Source organism: Hemitrygon akajei, chromosome 8 (assembly GCF_048418815.1).
Source record: "Hemitrygon akajei chromosome 8, sHemAka1.3, whole genome shotgun sequence".
In the NCBI taxonomy this organism is placed as follows: domain Eukaryota; kingdom Metazoa; phylum Chordata; class Chondrichthyes; order Myliobatiformes; family Dasyatidae; genus Hemitrygon; species Hemitrygon akajei.
Window position 1 is genome coordinate 94,045,503 of NC_133131.1, and position 23,261 is coordinate 94,068,763.

The window sequence follows — 23,261 nt, forward strand, 5'->3', positions numbered from 1 at the left end:
CTACTTATGGACATGTTTCTGCCGTATACTGGAATAAACAGTACAAAGTGTTGGAAAGTCCTGTTGCATCCTGTGTTGATGTCTATTAGTTGTCACAGATTTTTTTTCTCCTTCATTAATGTACATCATGGGCTGAAACATCTGGGCTTTGATTTGTGATTTTGCAACTACTGAAACATGGAAAATCTTGGGTGATAGGTGTTTGATGGGTCACAGTAATGTATCTTTCAAACAATTATATTTGTTTTTCTAGTTAATGAGTTATTTCATCTAAAACTTGTTTTTCAGTAAGGCCGGTATTGGTGAAATGTTCGAGGGCCATCAGGGTCCAGTGACTTGTATTAACTGTCACATGGCTGTGGGACAGATTGATTTCTCTCATCTCTTTGTCACCTCTTCATTTGACTGGACAGTCAAATTATGGACCACAAAGGTAAGATGTACTTTCTTGTACCCAACAATAGGAACTATGAGAATTTTGCCTGAATCTTTTCTGAGCCTTCATTTCTTTACTGTGACGTGCATTTTTTTTTTTACTTATCATCTAATTTATAAATTGTTGGGTAAGCTTCGACATTGTTAGGTGTTTGAATACTTAGGTATTTGTTTTTTTCATATTTATATCATGCTCATAGTTTCTAGATGCATTTTACAGTTTTTGGTCATTCTAGAATGTATTGATTCAACATTTAATAAAGCAGTCAATCTTCACCTCTCTCCCTGCACCCCTGCCATTTTAAATAGCTTAGCTTAGTAGCTTCATCAAGTTTGAAATACAAATCTTCTCATCCCCAAGACATCTGTGGATTTTGTCAGTGTGACTGGAGTCTTCCAGTACACGTTGAAGCATTTCTAACTTGGTTGCAGTGTTTCTTGATCTCTCCCTGTGGCTTTCTCTTATTTTTAAATGATACGTCTAGTGAGTGAAATCCTGCGTTTTTAGGCTGGGTGAGTGGGATGAAGAAAGAAAAACTGACAGCTTGTGGGCGAGCGAAGAAAGGAGGTTTGAAGCTGGCAAGAGTAACTGCAGGAGGTCAATAGAAGGAAATACTCCAAGCAGAAATAAATGCTTTCCCACTAAAGTATTTTTTTTGTGAAAATCACTGTGGTAGTTTGCATTTGTTAAAGTAATTGTTGAAAAGGGGGTTCAAGTTTGAAATGGGTTTTATTTTAAATTTTAAAAAATGAAAATTTTTAGAGCTTAACAATGGGATGATACAGCACAATTACTCTTGCAGATTGGCAAGCAGGAACTTCAATGTTGTGCACACTTCATTGTGTTTCCTGCTCAGGCTGTCCCTTGGGATTGAGGATGACTTCGCTTTCACTCGTTCTGTGGGTTTTTTGCTGACTAATGAGTTCTATATGGGATCAACAGACTCAGTCAGAGGTAGTCTAGGGGATGAATTGGTTGTTTGGGATCTTATGTACTTGCTCCTCTTTTTATATTTTAATATATTAGAACATAGAAAGCACAGGAACAAGCCTTTCAGCCTGCCATGCCTGCATCAACCATTATGCCTGTGTAATTCCATCAGCCTGCACTTGATTTTTATTCCTGGTTCCTTCTTTGTTAATGTGTCTGTCTTAACAAGTCTGTCTCTTAAAAGTTGCTACTGTACCTGCTCCCAATACCTCCCTTGGTAGCATGTTCCAGTCAACTAAAAACAAAATGTTTGCCTTGCAAATCTCCTTTGAACATTCCCTATTTCATTTTAAGATGTCCTCTGGTAGTTGACATTTGCACTGGGGGGGGATGGGGGGGGGGGGAGACTCTGAGTATCTACTCTGTGCCCTCTCATAATTTTACTTTATGCTTCTGTTAGGCCAACCCTTGGCCTCTAACGCTCCAGAGTAAAATATCCAAGTTTATCCAACCACTCATTATAGCTAATACTCACTAATCTAGACAGCGTCCTGATGACCCCCCTCTGCATCCTGTCCAAAGCCTCTGTATTCTTCCTGTGATGTGGCGACCAGAGCTGTGCACTATCTTCCAAATGTGGTCTAACTAAGGTTTTGTTCAGCTGCAACACAGCTTCCCAATTTTTATACTTAGTCCTCTGACCGAGGAAGCCACGTATACTGTATGTCACTTCTGTTGTTTAATCACCCAGAATCATGATTAATATCCCTGGCATTATCATAAAATGGGTTGTTTTGCAGCAGCAGTACAGTGCAACACAATAATATAGAAAGAAAAAAAATCAATTGCAGTAAGTATATATTAAATATGTATGGTATATTAAATAGATTAAAAATAGTTCAGAACTGAAATAATATGTACATTTTTTAAAAACTGAGGTGATGTTCATGGGTTCAATGTCCATTCAGGAATCGCATGGCAGAGGAGAACAAGCTGTTCCTGAATCGAGGGTGTGCCTTCAGGCTTCTGTACCACCTCCTTGATGGAGGCAGTGGGAAGAGGGTATATCCTGCGAGATGGGGATCCTTAATGCCACTTTTGTAACTTTCTGCATCTTTTTATGATCTTGTGTAGTGGCCCCGGTGATGTGGCCAGTTAGAATGCTCTCCATGGTACATCTGTAGAAATTTGCAAGCGTCTTTGGCAACAAACCAATTCCCCTAAATCTCCTAATGAGATATAGCTACTGTTGCACCTTCTTTGTAATTGCATCAATATCTGGGATCAGGATAGATCTTCAGAGATGTTGACACCCAGGACCTTGAAGCTGCTCACCCTTTTGCACTGCTGAACCCTTAATGACAACTGGTGTGTGTTCCTTTGACTTCCCCTTCCTGAAGTTCATCATCAATTTCTTGGTCTTACTAACATTGAGTGCAAGGTTGTTGCTGCAACATCACGCAACCAGCTCATCTATCTTGCTCCTCTATGCCTCCTTGTCACTATCTGATGTTCTGCTAACAATAGTTGTGCTGTTGACAAATTCATAGAAGGCGTTTGAACTATGCCCAGCCATACAGTCGTTGGTGTAAAGAGAGTAGAGCAGTGGGCTAAGCACACATCCTTGAGGTGCGCCAGTGTTGGTTGTCAGCGAGGAGGAGATGTTATTTCTGATCTACACAGATTGTGGTCTCTTTGTGTGGAGGTCAAAGATTAAGTTGTAGAGGGAGGTACAGAGGTCCATGTTTGGAGTTTCTTGATTCAAACTGAGGGTAAGACTGTGTTGAACTCTGAGCTGTAATTAATAAACAGCAGCCTGATGTAGGTATTACTATTGTCCAGGTGATCCAAGGCTGAGTGGAGAGCCAGTGAGATTGCATCCTCTGTGGGCCTATCGTGGCCGTAAACAAAATGCAGGGGGTCAGGTCCTTGCTTAAGCAAAAGTTGATTCTAGCTCTGACCAACCTCTCAAAGGATTTTGTCACAGTAGATGTTTCTGCCACTGGGCAATAGTCATTGATGAAGATCACCCTGCTTTTCTTGGGCACTAGTATGATTTTGAAGCAAGTGAGAACATCCAACTACAACAGTGAGAGATTGAAGAGGCCCTTGAACACTCCTTCCAGTTAATTTTCAGAGCCCTACTAGATACACCATCAGGGCCTGACGCCCAGCACGGGTTTACCCTCTTGAAGGATGTTCTGGCATCGGCCTCTGAGACAGAGATGACAGGGTCATCAGATGCTGTAGAGGTAGTTTCATTCTTTCTTTCTAAGCATGCATAAAAAGCATTGAACTTATTTAGGAGTGAAGCATCACTACCATTCATGATGTTAGGTTTCGCTTAGTAGGAAGTAATGGCCTACAAACCCTTCCAGAGCTGGTGTGCATCTGATTCCATCTCTGTCCTCCATCAATTTTTTGCCCATAAAATATCTTTTTGTGGGTTGTACCTGGACTACTTACATAGTTTTGGATGATCAGTCTTGAATGCCACAGATCTAACCCTTTGCAGACTGTGAATCTCCTGGTTCATCAACGGCTTGTGGTTTCGGTATGTCCGGTATGTTCTTGAAGGCACACACTCATCCATACAGGTCTTGATGAAGTCAGGGACAATTGTAGCATATACATTCAGACTTGAAGATGAATCCCTGAATATTGTTCAGCCCACCGACTTTAAAACAGTCCTGTAAGTGCTCCTCTGCCTCCCTTCACTATATCATACCTGAGATGCACCTCTACTGGTGGTGAGTGTGGAGATGTTGTTGCTAATCTATACTAACTGGGGTCTGCTAGTAAGGAAAGCAAGGATCCAGTTACATAGGGAAGTATTGAGGCCTAAGTCTTGGAGCTTAGTGATGTGTTTTGAGGGGATGGTAGTTTTAAATATTGAGTTGAAGTCAATTAAGAGCATCCAGATGTATGCATATTAATTGTCCAGTTGTTCCAGAGTTAAGTGAGGAACCAATAAAATAGCATCTGCTGCTGACCTGTTGTGATGGTAGGCAAATTAGAGTGGATCCAAGTCACTCCTCAGGCAGGAGTTGATGTGCTTCATGGCCAACCTCTCAAAGCTCTTCATCACAGTGGATCTAAGTGCTACTGGATGATGGTCATTGAGGCAGTTACCACATTTTATTGGGCATTGGTATGATTGTTGCCTGTTTGAAGTAGGTACTGGATTTCTGTTCATAAATGTGATTATCACTTTACAAATTTGAATACCAGTTGCTGAAATTCCAAGCCAAGTGTGGCGATTTTGAATGCTGTCTTCAGTTAGCTTTCTAATTCCAGGCTTGAACAGAGTATCTTGAGAAATCCGTCCTTTACTAGTCAGCAGAGAAGTATCAGTGTTTGCCATTTTTGAGGGAAAGAAAATGCCAAAAAGTCCTGACCCATCATGTTTTTGGCAATGGTCTGCAGAGAGTAGTTTTGTGGTATGTGTAGCACTTAGACTCGCATTATAGATGGAGGGGAATGGAAATGAGGGTGAGGAAATTTGTTTTTGTAAGAATGTAAAGAAAGTTGAGGAAGTTGAGCCTTATCAAGCAGTGTTGAACTTTGATTATTTTTAATATAATATCAAAGCCAAGAACCAAATTTTATCTTTTGAAGCAGATATTGAGTGCCTGAAATGAGGCATTAGCAAAATGATGGCTGACAAAGGCATTCCTGACTTTGCCCTTTGTTGTTTTATTAGTTTGACACCCTAGTTTGGGTATCTCTCTCAGCACATTGTTTCCTTTTCTTTGTCAGATGCATTGATTTTTCTCACATCAGAAAATCAGACTGATCGTTGCTTTTTGTGTGACTCATTTCTCAAGCTCATTTGTCAAGAATGCATTGACTTACAGAACAAACCTCAAAAAAAGTAACCGATGCAGCCTGCACGTATTTTTGAATGTTTAGTTATGGTTAACCTGAATCCACTGTTTACCAAGCTGCAAAGTATTTCTCTTGATTTGTAACCACTGTTTATAGAATCATTGTCATGCTATGATCAGCATGTTGTTTGAAAATCTGTGGAAGAGTCTAGACACTTCTGTTGCAATTGGAATAATCTGAATGGCAAAAGTGATGCTTCTATTCTAAAAGAGGGGCAAGGATCAGCCTGTTAGTTACAAACTGATCAGTTTATCCTTGATGGTGGGGAATGGGGAAGTTTCAGAAGCAAATGAATATGATTTGATGAGGGTGTGGGTAGTGAATAGGGGTGTCATTTGTAGAGACAAGTTTCTGTTAATAAAGAAGGGTCAGTTAGCACACACATTAGAGACTAAATGTGCTCAATTAACCTGCACAAATTTTATGAGAAGTAATGGGGCAATATGACAAAGTAAAGGGGGAAGTCGTGGATATACATGGATTTTGGGGTGTCTGCCCAAGTGCCACATAAAAGATTGTTTTAGCAGAGCTGTGGGCTCATACTAAAAGAAAAGAAATTAACCTTACATTTGCTTTTTAGACGGTGAAGGTAAATGATGGCATTCCCCAGGAATCTCTGCTGGTTGTGTGATTATATACTAATGACTTTGACATGGGTGTGTAAGGTAAAATTTTCACAATTTGCACAGATCTCCAAACCTGGAATCGCTGTTATAATAGGCCCGAGGAGAAGGTACAGTAGGCTATAGGATAACTGGATGAGTGGCAAATGGAAAATGCAGAAGCATGTAAAATGAAATGATTTGGCCTTGAAAAGTAATAAAGATAGAAGGCATATGGAAGACATGGATACTAGAGCATGGGGGATTTTTCTGAAAAGGCATCTTCTATTTAATCCATAAAAAGAACCATCTTAGCATCTGCAGTAAAACTCCAAACTGGAATCCAGTTTTTCAGGAATCCTGATGGTCCGACACCTAGCTCATTTATTACTCTGGAATGTTAAATGAAGTGTGATAAACAGTGGAACATAATAGACCATAAGTGAATATAGGCTGACATGTGGCAAATATAATTTAATACAGTGGGGGGGGGGGCAAAACTAAGGGTGCAGCTGAGGCCACTTCCCAAACTGTGGAACAGGAGTGCAGTCCGAGGCAGGTCAGGATCCAGAACACTGGTGGTCAGTAACATCGAAGTGATGGAGCCATGGTCTAGAGTGTTTGTATATTTCACATTCTCTTTAAACTTGACATGTTCACTGCAAAATTTGCTGAGGAATATGTTTTTAAAGATGAAATAAAAGTATGCTTGGCTTTTTAAAGGAGTAACTGACAGGAGTCTATAAAGTTTGCTTGTCTGGAACCACCAGAGCCCCTAGGGTGCTAGACTATTGGAGATTTATTTGTACCCAGTTGATCTCTCTGAGAATCTTGTATGTTTCAACAAGCTCATTTTTCCATTTTGTAAATCGAAATAGCAATGAGCTCAGTTCCAGGTTTGGTGGGTCGGATATGTTAGCTATTTTTCTTACCACGAATGCTGCCTGATCTGTTAAGTGTTTACAGCATTTTCTGTTTTTAATTGACTATTAGCCTAACCTACTTAAATCTCCATTATTAAAGGTTGTCTACTTGAAAGGTTAACCCAAGAATCAACCAGGTGAACTTTTACTGAACTGCCTTCAATATAATCCATGCAGCCAGAACTGCACCTGTTGTCTCCCCCATGCTCTTGCAGACATAAAAACAGGAAATGCTGGAAAAGGTTAGCAGGTCAAACAGTATTTATGGGTAGAAAAGTCGTTGATCTTTCAGCCTGAAGAACAGTTAACAGAACTGAGTTGAAAACCTCCCTATTTTTATACTGCATCCCCTGTGCAATAATGGCCACTGTTCCATTTGCTTTCCGAATTACTTCCTGTAGCTGCCCACAAGCTTTTGGTATTTCATGTCTGAGGACTTCCAGGTTTCTCAGTACTGCAAGCTTCCATAATGTTTATCCACAATATTCTGTTCTTTTTTTATCTGCATTAAATACTACTCCCTGCAAGCTGCTTTACTGTCTTTCTTGAATTGTCTGTAGATTTGGTTGGTGCACACTATTCCTCCTAGATAATATACATTTTTCTTATAGTTGCTTCTGGTATCATCTCACTGGCTGCATCTTCATCACTCCTGACTGTTTGTTAGCAATCCATTGTCATGCTTATGGTTCTCTAGGTGCACAAACCTTCTCCATGATGCCTTATCCAAAGTATTTTGGGGTCTTTAGTCATGGCCGATCACAGTTACCTTGACACCATTGCATTCAATTCTGGTCTCCACACCTTAGGAAGGATGGAAAGAGGGTGCAGAAAATATTTAGTGAAAAGGTTAAACACATTTTAGTTTTGTTTAAACTGGAGGAGATGAAGTTGTCTTTGCAGCATAGAAGATTGAGGGGAGAGCTGGCAGTGTTGTATAAAATTCTGATGGGTTTGGATGGGTTGTGTAGGGAAAAGTTGTTGATAGTTTGAGAGATGGGGGACACAGATTGAACATAATGGGCAAAATATGCAGGTTGTTGTCAGGAAGTTCTTCCCTATACAAAATACATGGGTAAATTGGAAGGTAATGCAGTTTGGGATTTCTGAAATAATTTGGACTGGCTCTAGAGCAAAAGTTATTTGCTGGACTTTGGAGAAAGGGTGAAGCAATGATAATTGGTAGATATCCCTACAAGGAGCTGGCATGGATCTTCCTGTAGGTTAATTCTATGATCATGTGACTTGATCTTGATGGAACGCGCGGGACGCAGTGGAAGCTGTTGAGTTCGTTGGCTGCACAGCTCTCCCTAGGTTGGAGACCTCTCTGTGGTAATAAGCTCAGTTCCGGTGACTAATGCTGAACTTGTCACCATTGAGAAGCCTCTGAGCTAGGGAGAGGTGTGTATTCAGACAGGGAGCGGCAGTGGTTTGCATCACATCCAACTGGTGATTATCAGCGAGACTGTAGAATCCAGGCAGTCTGACGCCAGGTACAGACAGTGAATATTTAGACTCCACGATCTCAGCTCTATAATGAATCAGCATTCTGCAAGGCAGCACTAAGTGAGCCACCATAATAAGATCAGGAAAATAGCAGTTTACTTTACAACTCTTTAGTAAAGATAGTAGCGTTGTGCTGGGCACAGAATGCTATGTATCAGAGCTGCTGCCTCATAACTCCATCAGTGTGTTCTTGTCTTGATCTCCAATTCTGTCCAAATTCTAAAGGTCCTCCCTGTGGCCCAAGTGTGTTTCCTTGATTTGCCCCTGTTTCCATCCATATTTCAAAGATTGGAAGGTCAATTGCCCCTAGTGTGTAGCTGAATGGTACAAGCTTTGCGTGGGAGGGGCGTGTTGATGGGAATGTGGGGGAGAGTAAAGCGGGATTGGTACAAATGGGTGCTTGATGGTCAGTATGAACTTGGGTTGACGAATCTGTTAACTTTCTACATGAATCTTGTACATTTAGTTCATTTAAGGCCATAAGCAGTTACATTTATAAGAATGCAACCCAAAAGGATAACATGTAATTTACAAAGTTAACCATTGGATTCTGAAAAATTAATGTCATACACTGATCTATCTGACTACCTACAGTACTATATGAAAAGCTCCATTGCTTTTGGATGGTAGTTCATGATTTTGATCGGTCAGTTGAATAATAAAAGTGTATAACACTAGTTATTCGAAGCCTTTGACGTTTCTGCCCTTGGTTGAGGTGGCAGGAGAAGTAATAACTTGATAGTTACATACTACCAGGATAGCTTAGACTAATATGCGCAGGGTGAGTCACTTCATGTTTAATGAGTCAAAAACTATAAAATTGTGCCTCTGGTGCAAAAGCCATATGTGTTCATTTTTAAGTGTGGTGCGTATTCTGAAGTGCCTGTGTGTGAAAACCTTCTTGTGATAATGAAGTGGTAGAAGGTGTTGGGAAGACTAAAAAGATTAATCTGATCTGAAGTGTGGTGCAACAATTAAAGACGTTCAATGACATTGTCAATGTATACAAAAATATCCCTGTTTTAGTTTTCCACTAAAATGACAATTTTGCCCCCTGAGGAAGGCATTTCCTGGTGCGAAAGTGATTGTGTTGGTTTGGGGGAAGCATGAGATAGCATGTGCCTTTGAATGTGTGAGGGTTAAGGACAGAAATATGGGAGAAGCATCTTTTATTCAAGTATCTTTTTCTTAGGAGAGAATGACAATTATTAGCAGTAGCCAGTATGTTGGTCTGTGAAGTTAATTGTTTTGGCTCTGATTGCTGGTTTGCCCTTGCAGCTGTCCGCAGTGTAGATGAAATGTCTGGAGTAGAGATAAGTAGAGCAGGTAACATGGCCCCTGGGGAAAAGGTTTGCCTCAATTTGAACAGTTCTGCTGCACAATATTTCTTCACTAGATGGCACTCTGTATCTATAAAGCCAAGTTATTGTCTGGAAGTCTGCAGTTAATCCGCCTGCGTGCTTCACTTAAAGCAGGTTTACCACAGTTTGATTCATTTGGACATGTAGCCTCCTACTTGTCGTGAATGAATTGTGAGTTGGAAGCCTAAATGTCTACCTGTCTGCGGCATACTCATGAAGCCCTTGTGGATTTTTAAAATTATATTATTTATCTTACCAGGCAGCTGTTGAAGTTACTCCCACCTTTACAGACTTTCATCTCATTGGTTTATGACACTTTGAAAATGTGCAAAGTTTTTAATTAGACTTCCCAGACAGCCTCGGGCAGTACTAGCGCCACAAAGTCGTCTTGCTCTCTCTGCCTTACAGCACAACAAGCCTCTCTACTCCTTTGAAGACAATGCAGACTATGTCTACGACGTCATGTGGTCACCAGTGCATCCTGCACTATTTGCCTGTGTGGATGGGATGGGACGATTAGACCTCTGGAACCTCAATAATGACACTGAGGTAAGGAAGAAGTTAACCCTTTATGATTTAACTTTTGAAAAATTTATTTGGGAGTAATTGCGGCCATCCAGTCATTGAATGCAAATGTAGGATCTTCATTGCACAATTCTGTACCTGTTAATTTTAAACTACAAGATTTCACCCAGGTATGGGATATATACATTTGCAAATTATTTAATTCCAATCTTGCTTGTAAAAGATCAGGGAGATATCCCATTTTTAGATTAGAGCTTGCTTTGATTACTCTTGGATGTTTTAATTTGTACATTATGTAGTAATATCACAGCACTTTGGAACTTCATCATTGGTTTTGTTTACTTGTAAGAAAAATCTAAAACACTTACTTACAACCTTATCTTGTTACTTTTTGTCTTGCTGATTTTGGGTCACAATAAAGCAGTTCATTCTTCTAAGCTTGACATTTTTTCCCACTTTTATCAATATATAGTTCACATATAATTTTGTTATTTAACGCAACTCAAAAATGTGGGCAAGTCATTTCAAGCTGGACGTCAACAGATTGGAGACGGAAAAAAAATCTTTTGAAGTGTCCGCAGCAGGAAGCAGTGCAGCCTTTTTAATTATGAGTTACACAGCTGCAGGATATGAGTGAAGGAGGTTTCTTTCTGCAGCAGCTATGTTTTAGGAGGAGGTTGTAGTGCTGTCAGGTATATTTTGTGAAACTCATTAATTGACCAAATTTAGATAAATTTATCATGGTATGATTTGGTCATCTCCCTGTTGTGGTATGAATTTCTTAGTGAAACTTGTATATTTAACCTTTTCATCTCAGTTTGGTACCAGAATATCTCTCCAGTTGCTTCCAATATTTGAATGTAAAATGGTTTTTAAAAATACTCCCAATTTTGAGTTAGTTCAGCTCAAGTAAATACATTAGTGATGTTTTAAGATGCTTGCATTTGGTGTATTTTGAGAATTTAAAGTTAAGATACTGGCTCCATATGATTTGATCAAATACCGCCTTAATATTATAGAATTGTGTCTATAGGAGCCTATGCTTCTAGGTGCGTGCAATTTACTTGCAAAATAGATGCTCGACTAGATCAAACAATCCCTATAACTAGTTCCAATGTTCAGTAAGGTGGAGACTGATCCAGTACCTCATCCACATTTCCACCTAGTCCCTACACCCTCAGATTCCACTGGTGTGCTGAATCCTTTAGTGTGCAAAAAAGATTGAACTTCTCCACCCCCGCGATGATCTCAAAGCTTAGCAATTGTCTGTGTAAGGGGTACCGCCACAAATGCCTGCCATCCTAGCCAATTCCCTTTCCTGTCTTCTACATTCGAGAAGAAAGTACTGGAGCTTGAAAGCCCAGATGAGAAAATTAAAGAGCAATGTCTTCCCACGGCTCTTAGGCTTCTAAGCTCAACACATCTTTCACATCCTTCCAGATGGAAACCAATCACCTCTTTAACATCCCTTTCACTTCACTAAACCTCTAATTTCACCTTTCCATTATTGTCACTTCAGCTTTTCTTTTTGCACCACTACGCTTTGCACCATTCTGCTTTTCCCCCATTACTATTTATTGTTGTATTTGTTATTACCATGTGTACTGTAAGTTTCATATGAGCCAGGAGTGTCTTCACCGCTGGTGTTTATGACAGTAAATTAATCTGAAACTTGCCTTCATCTCAGTCTTACATGCCCTAAAGCCTTTAGCTCAAGATAACCGACAAAATATTGCTGAAAAATCAGGTCAACTGTATCTGTGGAAAAAGAAACAATTTAAACAACAAAACAATTTGCAATCATCAGAAACGATTAATATCTGAGGTGAATGTTAGCAGTTTCTCTTTTTGCAGACTGCCTCATCTGCTGAGTTTTATAGCATTTTCTATTCTTACAGATTTTCAGCATCTGCAGGTTTTATTAATTTACCTTTTATCCTGAGACTAAACAGGCAAATCTTAGATTCATGTGCGAAGGAAGCAGGAGATGCTCTGCATCTAGTCTGTCAATCCTTAGCATATCTTGGAGAGCTTTCAATCTTTTTAAACCCGTCTTTCAGTATAGCAAGAATCGATCCAGTGTGGTCGGCGTCGTAAAGCACAGAAATGACCCCTTTGGCCTACTACATCCACGTAAGATGTCCGTTTCCTATCTATACGAATCACATTGTCCAACACTCAGCCTGTAGCCTTCTCCACATACTGCTTAAATATTGTGAGTGCATCTACGTCGACCAGGCGGCAGTGTGTTCTAGGTTATAATCACTCAGGAAAAAATACTTCCTACAATCCTTTCCCTTTCTTCTACCCCTTAAAAGTTTAGGCTTGAACCTATACCCTGGTACAAGTATCTCTGCACTCTAGTCAGGCTTCTGCTCCAAGGAAGACAAACCCAGCCCAACCAATTTCTCCTCACAGCTGAAACTCTTCATCCCAGGCCGCCTCCTGATGAACCTCTTCTGCATGAATCTCCAGTATCATCGTATACTGCTTCTAGTGTGATGAACAGAACTTTCTGTAGTCAGCTTGGTTCCTATTTATAATTCCTGTTGCACATCAGTAAAATCTACAGATGGATATAATGAAAAACATGCCAAAGATTTTAATTCATTATTTTTATAGTTTGAGTGTTGCTACTTTTGACCACTGGAATCGTGCAAGTCTTTTTGACAAGAGCACTGATTGGCCTCCAACTCTGAAGTGCCACTTGTTTTATTCATTTTCTCTTCCAGAGAAATGTGACTTCAGCTAAATATTCTGATTAAATTATGGAAGTATTTCTGAGAAGATCACGGAAAAATTTGGATAGGAATTAGAATTGGATTTAGACTTGGGAATCATCACTGTCTTACATGATGTGAAATTTGTTATTTTTCAGCAACAGTATGATGCAAAGACACAAAATTACTATTAATTAAAAAGTAAGTAGTGCTTAAAAAAAGAATAATGAAGTAGTGTTCATGGCCCATTCAGAAATCTGATGGTGGAGGGGGAAAAGCTGTTTCTGAATCATGGAGTGTAAGTCTTCAGGCTCCTGTACCACCTTCCCTCATGGTAGTAAAGAGAAGGGGACAAGTTCTGGATGGAGAGAATTATTATTGATAGATGCCACCCCCTTGAGTCATCACTTCTTGAAGATGTCCTTGATGGAGGGTTGTGTCTGGGATGGAGCTGTTCAGCCCATTTATATCCTGGGCCTAGGTTGTGATGTAACCAGTCGGAGTGCTCTTCTCCATGTGGCCTTCACGATTGCACAGCGTTGGGTCCAGAACAGATCCTCAGTTTCCCACCCTAAAAGTACTTCCACTCTTGTAAATCATAGAAATCAAAACTTGCACTGTGAACTGCAGCGTGTTGTCAAGTAAGTGCCAATATAATAAATTTTAAAAGTAGGCTTTTGTTAAGATTGTCTGCTCTGAAAACTATTAATTTTAGGTTGTTAAGATATTGTTTCTTAGAGCGTGGCATGTTGTGATTTGTGAAAGAAAAACTGACAAATTTAATGGATCTCTTTGTGGGTATAACTAAGAGTAGGTAAGGAGAATCAGAACATTTTAAATGCATTGGGATGTTTAAAAGAGATTCGATCAGACAGGAGTTCACGTGATTATGGTCAATGAATTCTTGCGAGTAATAAACCGAAGTAGGAATAAAACAGATGATTGGTTTGGCAGACTGCAGTCAGTTAAGTATTAAGGATCTGGGTGACAGGAGAGTGTCACGTATCTGACATTGCTGTACTCGGCTGGTGGTGAACGGAGCTTGAGGAGGTGACAGTGAGTCTGTAAAGGGATATTAAAAAGTTAGGTTAAAAGATGACCATGTACATTGTGGGAAAACATAAGGTGATTATCAGATTTAAACTAGTTTTGTAGGGGGATGAGAACCGGAGTGCCAGAACAGTTAGTAGAGAGATTTTGGAGGCAGATGTTGGTAAGACCTCAGACAAAGCCAATAATCAAAAGGTTGAGCATGGTGCGAGTAGTATCCTGAGCTGCCTATATTTCAATGTGAGAAGTATTGTGGGAAAGGCGGGTGAACTCAGGGAACGGATCCACTCATGGAAATATGATATTGTAGCCATTAGTGAGACTTTGTTGCAGGAGCGGCAGGACTGGCAGCTCAATATTCTGGAGTTCTGTTTCTTTTAGACGTGATAGTGCAGGAGGGATTAAAGGAAGAGGGGTGGTGGTACTAGTCAGGGAAAATGACAGGCCAGTGCTCCGTCAGGACTGACTGGAGAACTCAACTAATGAGGCGCTATGGGTGGATCCGAGAATTAAGAACGTCAACGGCACGATATTACAGATCACCCAACAGTCTGAGGGATTTAGAGGAACAAATTTGTAAGGAGATTGCAGACTGTTGCAAGAAACATAAGGTTGTTATAGTAGGTGATTTTAACTTTCCGCATATTGACTGGGACTCCTGTACTGTAAAAGGATAAAGTTTGTTAAATGTGTTCAGGAAAGTTTCCTTTATCAGTGTGTGGATGTCCCCATGAGAGGGAGTGCAATTCTGGATCTGCTATTAGGGAATGAAACAGGGCAGGTGACAGAAGTTTGTGTAGGGGAACACTTCGCATATTTTCTTTGAAACTGATGGCATTGTGGTCACTGGATGCAAAGAGGTATCTGGTCCGTAGGTTGAGATTCTAAATTGGAGAAAGGCCAATTTTGATGGTATCAAAAATGATCTGGCAAATGTGGACAGGGACTGGCTGTTTACTGGCAAAGGTGTACCTGGAAAGTGGGAGACCTTCAAAATTGAAATTTTGAGAGTACATAGCTTGCTTGTGTCTATCAGAATAAAAGGTAATAACAAGTGTAGGGAACTTTGGTTTTCAAAGGATATCGAGGCCCTTGTTAAGGAAAAAAAAGATGCATAGCAGAAATAGGCAAGAGGAACAAATGAGGTGCTTATGGGGTGCAAAAAATGCAAGAGAACAATTTAAGAAAGAAATCAGGAGGGCTAAATGAAGGCATGAGTTTGCTCAAGCAGACAAGGTGAAGGAGAATCCTAAGGGATTCTACAGGTATGTTAAGAGCAAAAGGATTGCAAAAGGCAAAATTGGTCCTCTGGAAGACCAGAATGGTAATCCAAGTGTGGAGTCAAAACAGATGAGGGAGATCTTAAATGCATTCTTTGTATCTGTCCCATGAGCAAATACAGATGCAGGGTCTATAGAAGTGATGTAAAGCAGCATCAACTTTTGGACCCTGTACAGATTACAGAGGAGAACGTGTTTGCTACCTGTAAGGCAAATCAGGGTGGATAAATCCCCAAGGCCTGACAAGGTGTTCTTTTGGAGCAAGTTTAAAAATTGCCAGGGCTCTAGCAGAGATTTTTAAAACATTCTTAGTGACAGGAGAGGTACCAGAAGACTGGAGGAAAGCCAGTATCATTCCACTGTTTTAAAAAGGCTCTAAACAGAAACCAGGAAATTATCGGCTGGTGAGTCCCATCATGGTGGGAAAGTTATTGGAAGGTATTCTAAGGGAACAGATTATCAGTATTTGGATAGACAAGAAATGATTAAGGATAGTCAGGATGACTTAGTGCATGGTAGGTCATGTCTCATCAATCTTAGATTTTTTTGAGGAAGTTACCAGGAAAATGGATGAAGGGAAGGCAGTGGATGGTGTCTACGTGGACTTTAGTAAGGTATTTGACAAGGTACGATGTACAATACCAACTAGGAGTGATGCTGTGAGAACTATCAGTCTGTAAGTAATTGAAGAAATAGACCATCTGGTCTCTCGCTCGGGCTCTACCATTCATTGAGATAATGGCTGATCTTGTACCTCAGCATAATTTTGCAGCACAATATCTACATCACCTGCTTGCTTAAGTGTCCAGAAATGTATCCGTTTCTGTTTCCAATGAACACAATGACTGAATCTCCACAGTTGTCCAAGAAGGAGAAATCTAAAGATCTGAGTGAAGAAGTTTTCCCCTCTTCTAAGTAATTTATCCCTCATTCTCCATCTCTACCCTGAGGCCTTAGATTCCTTGGTCAGGGTAAATGTCCTGCCAGCAAGCTTCAATGAAATCTCTGCACTAAGACTGCTTGATCAGTCTTCATATGGCAAACCTGCCAAATCTAGACTTACTCCAGTTAATCTTCACTGCACCTTCTCTATAGCAGCTACATTTTTTCTTGGGTCAGAAGATCAGAACTGTACATGACGCTTTGACTGTAGTCTCATTAAGGAATTCTACAAATTGGACAAGTCTTTCTTATTCCTGAGGAAAGGACTAACTTGTACTAAAGGTTAACGTACCTCTTTTCATCCCCTTTGCTGCACCTGTATGATGGCCTTCAGAAACTTGTAGGTTTACACTGCCAGTCTCTCAAAATGTACTATAATCTTGCATTATATGCAGCAGAGTAGGTGACCACACATTATTCTGTATTCCGTCTGCCTTGTTCTTGCTCTTTTGGCTTGTCCACAGCCCCGCAAAGCCTTATTTTATATATTCCTTTGCACCCACAACAATGTCATCTGCAAATCTTGGATTGGCCAGTTTGCTGATATGGATGATTAAATTAGATTTATTAGTCACGTACATCAAAACATTCAGGGAAATGTGTTGTTTGAGGATGTGCGGGCGGGGGGCAACCCACAAGTGTCACCATGCTTCCTGTGAAACAGAATTGCCGGAATGTTCTGTAGGATAATGCACAGCCAACATACAACAAGACAGACTCAGCAACAATGATGCAAACTCCTTCCTGCCCCCCCCCACACACCTCCCATTGGGGATTACTGGTGGTTGGGCCTGCTGACTGCAGTCCTTAACCTCAATGATCTCAAGTCTTCATCAACTGACACCTGACCTCCATTGGATTTCAACTGGACCTGCCTACTGACCTCAGATTCCTCCTTCCTTGGAGCTGCTAATTGACCCTGGGGGTCTCCTCCCCCTCAACTTGCCAACTGACATCAGGAGCCACCATGGACCTGCCAGGGCCCTATCCCCCCATTCCCACCCTGGACCTGCCAGGGCCCTATCCCCCCATTCCCACCCTGGATCTGCCAGGGCCCTATTCCCCTATCCCACCCTGGTCCTGCCAGGGCCCTATCCCCCCATTCCCACCCTGGATCTGCCAGGGCCCTATTCCCCTATCCCACCCTGGACCTGCCAGGGCCCTATCCCTCCCTGGATCTGCCAGAGCCCTATCCCCCTGTCCCTCCCTGGATCTGCCAGGGCCCTATCCCCCTATCTCACCCTGCACCTGCCAGGGCCCTATCCCCCTATCTCACCCTGCACCTGCCAGGGCCCTATCCCCCTATCTCACCCTGCACCTGCCAGGGCCCTATCCCCCTATCTCACCCTGCACCTGCCAGGGCCCTATCCCCCTATCTCACCCTGCACCTGCCAGGGCCCTATCCCTCCCTGGATCTGCCAGAGCCCTATCCCCCTGTCCCTCCCTGGACCTGCCAGGGCCCTATCCCCCTATCTCACCCTGCACCTGCCAGGGCCCTATCCCCCTATCTCACCCTGCACCTGCCAGGGCCCTATCCCCCTATCTCACCCTGCACCTGCCAGGGCCCTATCCCCCTTTCTCACCCTGCACCTGCCAGGGCCCTTTCCCCCTATCTCACCCTGCACCTGCCAGGGCCCTATCCCCCTATCTCACCCTGCACCTGCCAGGGCCCTATCCCCCCATTCCCACCCTGGATCTGCCAGGGCCCTATTCCCCTATCCCACCCTGGATCTGCCAGAGCCCTATCCCCCTGTCCCTCCCTGGACCTACCAGGGCCCTATCCCCCTATCTCACCCTGCACCTGCCAGGGCCCTATCCCCCTATCTCACCCTGCACCTGCCAGGGCCCTATCCCCCTATCTCACCCTGCACCTGCCAGGGCCCTTTCCCCCTATCTCACCCTGCACCTGCCAGGGCCCTATCCCCCTATCTCACCCTGCACCTGCCAGGGCCCTATTCCCCTATCCCTCCCTGGATCTGCCAGGGCCCTATCCCCCTATCTCACCCTGCACCTGCCAGGGCCCTATTCCCCTATCCCTCCCTGGATCTGCCAGGGCCCTATCCCTCCCTATTCCCCTATCCCTCCCTGGATCTGCCAGGGCCCTATTCCCCTATCCCTCCCTGGATCTGCCAGGGCCCTATCCCTCCCTATTCCCCTATCCCTCCCTGGATCTGCCAGGGCCCTATTCCCATATCCCTCCCTGGATCTGCCAGGGCCCTATCCCTCCCTATTCCCCTATCCCTCCCTGGATCTGCCAGGGCCCTATTCCCCTATCCCTCCCTGGATCTGCCAGGGCCCTATCCCTCCCTATTCCCCTATCCCTCCCTGGATCTGCCAGGGCCCTATTCCCATATCCCTCCCTGGATCTGCCAGGGCCCTATCCCTCCCTATTCCCCTATCCCTCCCTGGATCTGCCAGGGCCCTATCCCTCCCTATTCCCCTATCCCACCCTGGATCTGCCAGGGCCCTATTCCCCTATCCCACCCTGGACCTGCCAGGGCCCTATTCCCCTATCCCTCCCTGGACCTGCCAGGGCCCTATTCCCCTATCCCTCCCTGCATCTGCCAGGGCCCTATTCCCCTATCCCTCCCTGGATCTGCCAGGGCCCTCTGCCTCCCTATTCCCCTATCCCTCCCTGGATCTGCCAGGGCCCTATTCCCCTATCCCTCCCTGGATCTGCCAGGGCCCTATTCCCCTATCCCACCCTGGACGTGCCAGGGCCCTATTCCCCTATCCCTCCCTGGATCTGCCAGGGCCCTATTCCCCTATCACTCCCTGGATCTGCCAGGGCCCTATCCCTCCCTATTCCCCTATCCCTCCCTGGATCTGCCAGGACCCTATCCCTCCCTATTCCCCTATCCCACCCTGGATCTGCCAGGGCCCTATTCCCCTATCCCACCCTGGACCTGCCAGGGCCCTATTCCCCTATCCCTCCCTGGATCTGCCAGGGCCCTATTCCCCTATCCCTCCCTGGACCTGCCAGGGCCCTATCCCTCCCTATTCCCCTATCCCTCCCTGGATCTGCCAGGGCCCTATCCCTCCCTATTCCCCTATCCCACCCTGGATCTGCCAGGGCCCTATTCCCCTATCCCTCCCTGGATCTGCCAGGGCCCTATTCCCCTATCCCTCCCTGGATCTGCCAGGGCCCTATCCCTCCCTATTCCCCTATCCCTCCCTGGATCTGCCAGGGCCCTATTCCCCTATCCCTCCCTGGATCTGCCAGGGCCCTATCCCTCCCTGGATCTGCCAGGGCCCTATTCCCCTATCCCTCCCTGGATCTGCCAGGGCCCTATCCCTCCCTATTCCCCTATCCCACCCTGGATCTGCCAGGGCCCTATTCCCCTATCCCTCCCTGGATCTGCCAGGGCCCTATTCCCCTATCCCTCCCTGGATCTGCCAGGGCCCTATCCCTCCCTATTCCCCTATCCCTCCCTGGATCTGCCAGGGCCCTATTCCCCTATCCCTCCCTGGATCTGCCAGGGCCCTATTCCCCTATCCCTCCCTGGATCTGCCAGGGCCCTATCCCTCCCTATTCCCCTATCCCTCCCTGGATCTGCCAGGGCCCTATCCCTCCCTATTCCCCTATCCCTCCCTGGATCTGCCAGGGCCCTATCCCTCCCTATTCCCCTATCCCACCCTGGATCTGCCAAGGCCCTATTCCCCTATCCCTCCCTGGACCTGCCAGGGCCCTATCCCTCCCTATTCCCCTATCCCTCCCTGGACCTGCCAGGGCCCTATTCCCCTATCCCACCCTGGACCTGCTGAATGACCTCAGCCCCACAAGCCCACCGACCTCGGGGGCGGGGGGAGACCTGTCACTTCCTTAGAAAATTCAATTTATTCCTCTCCTTCCTTTCTGTCCAAGAACCAGTTCTCCATCTGCATCATTATATTACTCCAGATTTTGTTCTTCCATCTTAAACTAGCTTCCTGTTCAGAAACACATCAAAAGCACTCAAGAAATCCACATACACCACATCTCTCTTAATCAGATTATATCCTGAAATAGCTCTTAAACTCTTAAAGTTAATGTCAGCTTTTTTCTTGATTAGTCCGTATTGAATCTGTTCAATCCTTTTATTATTGTCAGTGTGTTATAACTTCTGTTTTAACTTCCAGCATTTTCCCTCCCATTGATGTTTGGCTACCAAATCAATAGTTCCCTGTTTTCTCTCTCATATAGTTCAAAAATAGTCAGGCCGTGTTTGCCACCTGCAAGAACAAATGTGGGATCTACAGAACCCTGCAAGGTGACACTCAAACCACTATTGTTTTTAAAACCACTTCTATCAAAATTCAGGTCCTTGGAATTCATAAGCTTTTTAGCTCATCAATTCTTCAGCTCTAATTATTTTTTGATGTATAGTTATTTCAGTTCATGCTTCTGACCCCTTTCCAATATGTATAATGGCATTGATTCATTATTGTCACATGTGCCAGGATACAGTGAAAAGCTTCTCTTGTGTAATGTTTATACAGATTAGATCATTACACAGTACATTGAGCTAGAATAAGGTAAAACAATAAAATGTAAAGGCTACTGAAAAGACAAAGTGCAGGAATTTTGTGTGGCTTCTACCATTAAGACAAACACAAGGTAATTGTTTAATCCTCTGGTGTTTCCTATTCCCCGATGTCTGTCTGTAAGGGGCAGCATTTGTCTTGCCACTCTTTCCTCTTTCTATTTCTATAAAAACTTGTATCCTCTTTTGCTTCTGTTCTGTATGTATTTGTCTTTTACCTTGACTAATTCTTTACTAAGAACACGCCTGCTTCTCACAAGCATCATCAGGATTGAACCTGGACCCACAGGGGCTGGGCAGCAGTAGCTCTAACAGCTGTGCTATATGCCATCCACAGCAATTATTGCAAAGGGTTTACAAGGCAAGTTGTTTGTTGGTCCATTTTGCTAGAGGGTTGGAGTACAAACGTAGATCAGTCATATTGGCAGCATCTACAATATTTTGTGGAGCTTTGACTTGATGGCTGAAGAAATGCTTGCCTATGAGGGGGTAGCTTAAATTTAGCAGATTCCTGCAATAAGATTTTTCCTTTGAAGAGAGATTGAGTAGAATATGTTAACTGACAAAAGGTCAGAATGACAGATGGCTCACAGAATGTGCAGGAATTAAGGATGACGAGCTCCTAAGAGGCTGAGTTTTCTGGCTTAGTTGCAGAGTTTAAAAGTAGGGAAAAGTTGCTGAGCACAATTTGGACCTTGTGAGAAATTACTGAGGTGATTGTAAATCTTTGGACTGCTTTATTGCAAAGAACTGTGGATCATTCAAACTTTGTACACTAGGAGAATTGGGGATTATGGAAACAGGTGGGAGAATGGATTGAGTTGTTCAACTATGAACAGCCTGATTGGAGGAAAAGACAAGAGAAGCCTTGAACCCCCTATCCAGTCCTTCCAAGGACACAATTTAAATCCCAGCTACAGCAGCTTGAACTGCAATATCTTCTGTTACCACAAGCTTCCCAAAATGGGATAACTTCTCTTTATATTGTTGAGTGTCAAAATTCACAATCAAAACTGAAGACAAATTTTTAAATGTGATCAGAATGTATTTGATAGAAAATCCCTTTGTAACCTGTGAGATAAATAGTTCAGAGCTATTATAGTGCATTTTAGCAACACATACAAAATGCTGGTGGAACGCAGCAGGCCAGGCAGCATCTATAGGAAGAAGTACAATCGACATTTCGGGCCGAGACCCTTCGTCAGGAGTTCCACCAGCATTTTGTGTGTGTTGCTTGAATTTCCAGCATCTGCAGATTTCCTCGTGTTATAGTACATTTTAGGTTGCTTTAAATGTTTGTCACTGCATTATGTAAAACAAGATGTATTAATTACAATTTAATAAATTCAAATTAGCACCAACATTGCTGGTCATTTATGTTCATCCCAATTTGTTATATACAACGGTTTTCTCTTTCTTATAATGTGACTTATTTGGAAGATGTTGCTCGAATGTTCAGGTATTTTTTAATAACTGTTCTCTTTTGTGTATCAAATACAGGTTGATAGATCACTGCCGAGGTTTTCACGAGGGGCAAGTTTGGTCACAGCAATTTGAAAAGAAAGGTTTATAATTTATACAGGCAGCCCCCAGGTTATGATGGTGTTTTCATTCCTAGAACTATTCCTAACTGAAACCAAAAAGGTGGAAATAAATTTTTTAAAATCGTCATGTGGGAGAGGAGCACACAAACAGCTGTGCCAGGAGAGTGAGCCGGTACAGGGAGAGCAGCTGCCGGCTGACTCGAGTGAACGAGTGACTCTGCTCAGTACTCAGCTCTGCTCGGCTCAGCTCAACCCCTTGTGGTTTGGGGGATGAGGTTTGTGTGGGAGAGAGAGAGGCAGCACGTCAAAGCGCTGGCAGAAGATGCTTGCAGTCCCATGGTAGAGAGAAAAATTCATCCTGCTGGTCTCCCAAATGCTTGTTAAAATGAGTCCACTAACAACACTGGAGGTGGGGTGGTGGGGGGGGATTGTGGAATCTGTAGTGATGAAGCAAAATAACACTATAGACATTTTATTTACCTGTTTGCAGTTCACTGGATACATTTAACTTACTTTTGAATTCAATCATGAAAACCTGCTGCTTAAAGAAAGCTAATCAAAAATGACCTATATTTCTCATAAAAACATCATTTTAATATTATTTCATTTTAGGTGCCAACAGCCAGTGCAGCAGTGGAGGGAACCTCTGCACTAAATAGAGTTCGATGGGCATCAACTGGCAGAGAGGTGGCAGTTGGAGATTCAGAAGGACATGTATGGGTTTATGATGTCAGTGAGGTAACTAACAAACATTTCTTTATAATTGTCTTTGAAATCATTTTAGTAAGTCTGATTTGCTGTTATTTGTATGTCTCTGAATTTCTGACATTTCACATCTTAAGTCTTGGAAAAGCATTTTTACACTTGTGTTCTACTCGAATACAAAGGACAAGTATGTTTGCATATACCCGCACCAAGTTTTTATATATGCTGATTTAATGCCACACTTTATGTACACACTTCTGACAATCAGCTATGACTACAGATTACCACTTGCTCTCTTCTTGGGCAGTCCCTCTGGATTGAGGATG

General features: G+C 43.1%; 1 protein-coding gene across 5 annotated transcripts in view; it reads left to right on the forward strand.

Moving 5' to 3' along the window:
- LOC140732059 (cytoplasmic dynein 1 intermediate chain 1) overlaps positions 1-23,261 on the forward strand; it is a 215,358-nt gene that overhangs the window by 183,639 nt on the left and 8,458 nt on the right. For all 5 annotated transcript variants that reach the window (XM_073054184.1, XM_073054183.1, XM_073054185.1 and 2 more), the window contains 3 exons: positions 289-433; positions 10,055-10,195; positions 22,843-22,968. In XM_073054184.1, coding sequence (XP_072910285.1) covers positions 289-433; positions 10,055-10,195; positions 22,843-22,968 — 412 coding nt within the window. The remainder of the gene's footprint in view (positions 1-288; positions 434-10,054; positions 10,196-22,842; positions 22,969-23,261) is intronic.